General features: G+C 36.0%; 1 protein-coding gene across 1 annotated transcript; it reads right to left on the reverse strand.

Annotated features, from left to right (window-relative positions):
* Positions 1–1,296: 1,296 nt before the first annotated feature.
* On the reverse strand, positions 1,297–3,533 carry clec3a (C-type lectin domain family 3, member A). The gene is made up of 3 exons (XM_037751916.1): positions 3,336–3,533; positions 3,155–3,241; positions 1,297–1,954 (listed from the first exon to the last, which is right to left on the reverse strand). The coding sequence occupies exons 1-3, from the start codon at positions 3,445–3,447 to the stop codon at positions 1,557–1,559; spliced, it is 597 nt and encodes a 198-aa protein (XP_037607844.1). The 5' UTR covers positions 3,448–3,533; the 3' UTR covers positions 1,297–1,556.
* Between the last annotated feature and the right edge of the window lie 4,157 nt (positions 3,534–7,690).

Genomic DNA, 7,690 nt, shown 5'->3' on the forward strand with positions numbered 1-7,690 from the left:
AGCTCCAGGGCCAGGAGCCAAGAGACCGCTTTTTATATTTTAAAAACTGTTTATTTTACATCCAAAGTGATCATTCCCAAAGAATAACATATTTCATGTTGTCATCTCACAGTATGAAGGGTCAAGGTTAGATAACAGTCCCTTTCTGCATGTTTGCATGTTCTTTCTGTGTTTGTTCAAGTTTATTTTTGGTGTTTCCTCCCACATTCCAGAGACAAGTAAGGAGTATTGACTCTAGATATAGTTCATATCATATAGTTTTCATGTGAGAGTCTGTTTTTAGTGCTGCTGTTGAGCCTGGAGACACAATGTGGTTTTGGGGTGAGAAGGAGTTCAAGAGCCTCAACCTCCAGTTTCATCATTATGCTGCTCTGGCCTCACAGTCAAGTTGTAGCTAAAGGTTTGAATATTACTTACCTTGTTGTTACTTCCATGATACCCTTGAGCAAATCACTCCACCCACATTTGCTCAGATTGAACTGTTTAGTGGTCGGCAGTAGAGTTGTAAACTGGGGAACTCACTGGTGTTTATGTGGTTCCCAACCTTTTTCCTTAAGGGACCACTTTTCTATCAGCGTAAACTGACGACCACTGACATATTTTATGGATATTTCATATTATATTCAATGCATAACAACAACAGAACAGAAAAACTGATAAACTGTACATTAACCCAAATAGTGAACTCAATAACTGCAGGAAGTTTGTGTTAAACGAGCGATTTGGATGAATTTTGAGCAGATTATTTCCTGTGAGTATTGCATCAGAGATGTGTTTTCCTGTTATTTTTAGAAACTTTTAATAAAATTATCTGTCTGTATGGTGTATTTTTTTTAAAAATTCGAACAACTACACATACTTATCAGGCTTCTTTTTTTTTGCAAATTCAGTGTTTTCTTCTCCCTGACAACCATTGTTCTATTAGCTCTTTGGTAGTTTTAATACTTTTACAATTTTAAAGCGTATACCGTAAATAATAATCAAGCTTTAAAAATATTATATAATTAATATTAATACACATTTAGTTTTCTTCACAGAAATGCATGAAATGCTGAAATATAGGCCAACTGTATATATTTTTTAAAAAGTTGTCTTACACCCTTTTAAATCAAGAAGGCCTCGTGACCTCTGTGAAGCTTTGGCGACCCCTAGTGGGTGTCAGGACCCCCAGGTTGGGAACCGGTGATGTACACAACCGTACACTGATGCTGAATGAATTAGACTTAATGCAGAAAAGTAATTGTGTAATTTAAAAAAAGTGCATTTACAAAAATAAATAGTTGTAACAAAACAACAAAAGATTACATTCTTGTTTATTTAACTAGTATCTGTCATCACACAGAAATCTCCTTTCACCTGAGTATCTAATGATTACAGTTACTACTATGTATTAAATCTAATTAGCAACCTAATTAATAACCATAGAGACACAGTTTAATAAAAGGAGTGTTATAATTTCATGTTTCCATTGAGAATGAGCACATATTTGACAACACATTTTTAATTAATGACCCGCATAAATGATCACCAAGTTGTCAACAACCTCTCTGTCTCCTTTAGGGAATGACAAATTCACAGATGTACTTTTTAAGGTTTCGACACACTTCATCGTACCACTTTCCTTGTGCAACCACTGAGAGGGCAACGCAGCTCTCCCTCTTGGTTCCTGTGGGCTGCTTCTTGGTGCGGTCCCAGTTGAAGTAGCTGACTGGCAGGCTGTTGACATCAACATACTGGCCTTCTTTCACTATGTCTGCCACACCGATCCAGAAGTCCTTGGATCCAGGAGCGCTCCTCTTTGCATAGTCCCTTAGTTCATTGTTCTCCATCATGTCCCGTGGCGTTGCAAGAGTTCCTCCTTGTGCAATGCAGTCTTCATTTGCATCATGGTAATGCTTGGGTTCCTCAATTGTGAGATAACACTTCCTGTGAGCTTTGATGCCACGGAGACACACTGAAAACACAAAGCACTTACTTCAGTGAATTGAACTGTAAAGTGATGTGTGTATGTACAGTATATGTGTGTGTGTATATATATATATATATATATATATATATATATATATATATATATATATATCACATTATACAAAAAACTATCTTTTTTAAAATTGTATTTGTTTACTCCTTTTTTTCTCCAACAGATTTTGTTTTAGATTAAGTTTAACATGAAGACATTTGTTCAAGTTAAATTTATATTTATATTTACATGTTTATTTTGTCACGGTTTGCATTTTTACAGGTTTATTGACAGCATTGTGGTCATTTCTTTTTATATTGTTAGCTGTAGTAAAGTATTTTAAGAATACCAAAGCATTGTTAATAAAACACAAAGAACTGACATAACATATTGATTTTTTTTTGTTATAAAAAAGTTTTCTATATTTTCTATTTGAATGAAACAAGAAAATAAACTACTGGTGTATGTACAAAAAATATCCTAACACCAGTAACACCTCCTCAACAGCTCAAGGACACACACCTTGAAGGAATGGACAGTTTGCAATTCATGCAGTCATATTAATTAACTCATAGAAACAAATACATTTACAGTATTAAGTCTTAAAAAAAGAGAAACAAAAGAGTGAAAAAAAACAAAAAATTGAAATATAATATATAATCTAATGTTTGATATGAGTGCTGCTGCCCTCTGCTGGTGACTCAGCACAATAAGAAGATTAAAATATATGTATTTATTATAAGTTACCAGTTATCTCTCAGCAAAGTCCCCACTCTTGCATGACGTCTCAGTGGTCTAAATTAACAAGTAACAATGAGGGAAGCACCATAACATATTTATAATACAACCTAAAATCACAGTGAAATTATTAATCAACCATTCTTAATTGAGGATCTCAGGCAGGCAAACTCAGTATCTTCCTTTAAATCTCCTCTTAAAAGACTCACTTTTATATTATGGCTTTTTCTTAACCGATGGTGCATTGTTGTAACTATTTATATGATTTTATTTTGTATTGTTATGATTTTATTTTGTTTAGATCTTAAGTTCTGCGTGTTAATTACTTTTATCAAGCTTTTATTGTAAAGCACTTTGTAACCTTGTTTTGAAAGGTCCATAATTTATTTATAATTTACTATTTTTACATGCTTATGAATGTAATCTATTACTTTATGTAGTGAGGGCAGTACCTACCTGTCTGCAGCGCCTGCATCTCCTTCAGTGAGTTCACCTCCTGCCACAACCTCTCAAACTGGGACTTCACATCATCTTCTTCAGCAGCTGCATCTCGGCGAAGAGGCGAGAAAAACAGGGTCAGATAAACATCAGTGTTAAGCATGGTATATATGAACTGTGTGTGTATAGTTAGTTATACCTCCAGACTGACGGGCTGACACAGCCTTCCTGGAGCGAGATGGACGGCTGGAGCTGAAGTGGACCAGGGAGAAGCAGAGAACGAGGAGGACAGGGAGGGCCAGACGTGCCATGTCTGAGGCCAGTGGATCCTACGGTGACAGCACACAGTGGCACACCTTGTATACTGCCTTGAGAGGAACCAAAAACACTGCAGGCATCTCAATATATACTGGCCCTTCTGTGTGTGTACTCTCCCTGCATTGGCTCCCACTGTTTTTGTCCAAACATGCAGGAGGAGGTGAGAGAGGCATAAGGGTGGAGTGGCAAATAATGATTTCCTTGTGTCTGGCTTTTGAGAAATATTTACTTGGGACAAGGTGCACTAAGCTGTGTTCCCTTTCATTTCACAAACAAACTGGAAATTCATTGACTGCTTCACTATTACAGAGCGCTCTTCATCCCATCCCTGCTACAAGTCAGTTTTAACAAGTGAAAAATAACCTTATGGTGTCAACAAACTGTCAAATGATACTACCTGTGAAAGATTCATGTACACTAATAAGGGTAATTTAGAGCAACTGCTCCTGCTATACACTGTAGATATCTTTTCAATATTTCAATCACACAGACTTGCAGTTATATAACCTTTCAAAATAAAGCTTCTATTAAAGTCCAGCTTCCAGCTCAGGGGCAGGCCAAGCTATTTATAGAGTGAGATGTTGTATACAGACGGGAGGGGGGAGCTAAATAAGAAAAACCCTTGGCATATACAGGCTCAGTATAGCAACACACCTCTCAAAACTAGACTACACTTAAGCATTATCTTTCATTCAAGGCTGTACTAAATAAGTGAAATATTATATGTAATAATGTAACAAAATAAGGCTGTTAATTTAACACTCTGTGATAGTTTTTATTAGTTGCAATAGTACACCCACATGTATGCCAAGATGGATTTCTATGAGCATGTGTGTAGTTTTCCAGCAAAAAAATACATGAAAATCACATTATTTGTTTGTGTTTACTGTTACATAACGGATGTGAAGAGGTACTGTATGTAACATCTATTTAGTTTAGACAGTATCAAGTCCAAGTCCAGTATCGAGTCCAAGTTCTATGTTTAGTTAGCGTAAAAAAAAAAGCTGTATTAGCACATTCTTGTGTGCAATCTCTGCTAACACTTCTCTCTTTCAATCTCGAGGCAGACGCATGAAACCAAGGCTAACACCGAACGCTGAGTTAGAGATGAGAATGAGGGTCAGCAGTTCTGGTTCAATTCATAATCCATGATTAAGATGCCAAATACATCGATCTTCAATTCAGTTAGCAGCAGTTCTGCCAACAGTACATGCATTGACTCTGGTTATAGTGACTACCTGACATCATGGCAAAGGTCAACATTCGTACAATGGAGGAATGTTTGACCGCAATCATTCATTATTACACAGCAGCATATATTTCACACATATTCAGTTCTGTGTCACAAAAGCATTAAAACCACTGTCTGTAGAAAATCCTCGACTTTGTTGCCACCTGGTGCCAAACTGAGGGATTGTGCAGAATGTGCAGTATATACTAGTACCATAGTTCATATTTTTAAAACATAATTTACACCGAAAAACATTTTTAACATCTCAAGTTCTCATGACGTTCACTCATGATTTGAATCCAGGTGAAAGACTTTATTCCTCATTGATTCCATCAGCTAAAAAATACATAATAATTTAAAGGTCTTATTGATAACATTTTTATGTGGACAAATATTTAATAATAATAATACATCCGCAGAGCTTTAAGAAAGGTGCTGAATAAAAGTATGGCTTTTCCTTCCAAATACTGTGAATTAATTATTTAAAAAATGTTGGCGGGTCCAAAATTAATTTTTGTTTATCTCTGTGGAAGATATCTGATTTTTGGTTCCCACTTCTAACCATAGCCAATAGTGAAACGACGATATGTCGTCAGTTAAATGGCTGAGATTGATGGTAAGTGACTGGCAACGACTTGTTGTGAAGTGAATGCAACGGAACGGGGTAGAATGAGACATCTAGTGGCTGAATGTCATCAGTGTGATCAATAGCAGCTTTAAAAGGAGAAGAGGGACAACTTAAAATGTAAGATTGTGGATGGTGTAAAATATCATGTGAAATAAATTCAAACGCTGAACCAAGACAAAAACACAATCCCGAAATACTTTGCAGATAAATTTATTCAAGTAAACAGAGCTGTACTCAAAGAAAGTACACAACAGAAAATGTGACAAAAATATACGACCACAGGTAAACCAGAGTTTAAAAGGAACACACTACAGTGCTAAACACTTCTTTAGACACGTTTTTTTTTACAAGGCAATATGAATACACTCAAAAACATGCACTCTCTCTCTCTCACACACACACACACACAAACAAACCTGACATTAAAGGCATCAAAATTGTGTTTCCAAAGTGTCTACACATCATTATCCTCACTTCCAAGTCTATAAATCAACTTCTAAAATAACTTTTTCTACACCTGTTAACACTGTCTCTCCACCGTTCATCATTCAGCTTCAAAGCATGCGTTTTGCTGTTACTAAGTTCTAGAAATGGCATGACTACAAAAGACTTGTTTTACTGTTTTTATATTTGAGAAAATACTTTTTGATGTGTACTCTGGTTTCATTTTTGTAATTCAAGTAAAGCAATAAATAATTCAGATTAGGGCTGGGAAATATGACGATATATATCGTCAAAATGATTCAATTCAATTCAATCCAATTTATTTTTATATAGCGTCAAATCATAACAGAAGTTATTTCGAGACGAGATAATAAAAATGTCTATCGTATATATTATTTATTATTTTTATTTATATATTATTATTATATTTTTCTATATAATTTCTATTTCTAGGGCTATATTCATTTCTTGTTTCTCTATAATTTCAATTAAAACAGTTTTCATTTTGCACTCAAGTTCTTAAAATGAGAAAATACTCAGTATTTAATTCACACAAGAGTATACAAAATAGGCTTTACCATGTGGTTATTTCATATAGACTATTTATTTATTGAATTACCAGAATCCTGATATATCTTGTTATCCAGATATGAAATGACCAACATCAGGATAGAAGATTTTGCCCATATATCCCAGCCCTAATTCAGAGGGATTAGCCGATATGTATAAAAAAAACACTCAATAAGCAAGGCCCCAAAAATAGTGAAAACAATATAGTTTGTTTTTACTTTGATAAATTAAAAATGAAAACAGATCAGTCGTTTATGTTTATGTTCGTCGAATATGTGAGTGTGAACATTTGTTCCTTGTCAGCTGTTTACATTTCAATAACAACTCGCAGACATACTTGCCAACCTTGAGACCTCAAAATAGGGAGGATTTTGAAACCAAAGTTGGGAGGTCTGGGGATCCTCCCCCAGAGTTTCAGAGACTTTGTTTCCTGCATTGTGGTGACTTTTAAAGAATGGAAATAACAAAATACTTATAATTATAAAGTACACTGCAACAGCAGGTTTATGTTAAATACTTATTTAATTTGACTTTTAATTCTCAGGAATACAGAGTAATTGCCCCCTCTGGTGTGAACTTGTGTGAATCTCTGGCTTCATCAGTTTCTGCCTCTACTTGAGTAGGCCTATTTCTTTCTCATACTTTCCATTTCCCTTTTCTCCTCTCACTCACTGAAGGTCCTTCCAGACACAACGTGACAACGGCACCACTGCGCCCTGAAACCCCTGCTATTTCCAATGGCTTGCACCGCGACACGACAGCTTTTTGCTGCATCGAGCAAAGCCCAACTTTGGGTGCTGCATCCAGCAGCGAGCAGAGCGCAAACTGCGAGCAGCTCTCTTCACCTGGTAAACAAAATTATGTGTAGCTGTATTGCAGTCCGGGTGGAAACAGCATGGCTTATACACGCTGTACAGTGCCAGAAACAGGTTGAGATAATGAAAAGGGATAAAAAGGTGTGAACATTTGTCCAAAATTGGGAGAAATTGTGACCCCAGTTAGAGGGCGATGAAAAACGTTGAGTCTCCCATGAAAATCGGGAAGGTTGACAAGTATGCTCGCAGATGTGGAGTAAAGCTGAGGGCGTTAAATAAAGTTATACACAGCGTTGCTCAAACCTAAATCACCCTGCCTTTATACACCAGCTCATTGTAAAAATAATTTATGGTGGAGTCTTATGGCACTTTTGTTGTGAGGCACCAGCAAGTAAACAACTTTGGTCAGACAAGCAAAGCAGTCTGGCTGACCACTTCATTATCCTCCCCATAAGAAAATTCTCAATTAATTGATTTATCTCATGTTATCTTGTATTTACATACAGTATATTCTTATCAAATGTTTGTGACCTTTCGATAAATGTAAC

The sequence above is a fragment of the Sebastes umbrosus genome, chromosome 2, assembly GCF_015220745.1.
Source record: "Sebastes umbrosus isolate fSebUmb1 chromosome 2, fSebUmb1.pri, whole genome shotgun sequence".
Taxonomy (NCBI): domain Eukaryota; kingdom Metazoa; phylum Chordata; class Actinopteri; order Perciformes; family Sebastidae; genus Sebastes; species Sebastes umbrosus.

What these genes read in the sequence shown, in the direction of transcription:
- clec3a (XM_037751916.1), bottom strand. Translation starts at nt 3,447, where the DNA reads ATGGCACGTCTGGCCCTCCCTGTCCTCCTCGTTCTCTGCTTCTCCCTG. An exon ending in GTCAGCCCGTCAGTCTGGAG is followed by an intron (nt 3,242 to 3,335) that starts GTATAACTAACT and finishes GCCGAGATGCAG; the next exon opens with CTGCTGAAGAAGATGATGTG. An exon ending in GATGCAGGCGCTGCAGACAG is followed by an intron (nt 1,955 to 3,154) that starts GTAGGTACTGCC and finishes TTGTGTTTTCAG; the next exon opens with TGTGTCTCCGTGGCATCAAA.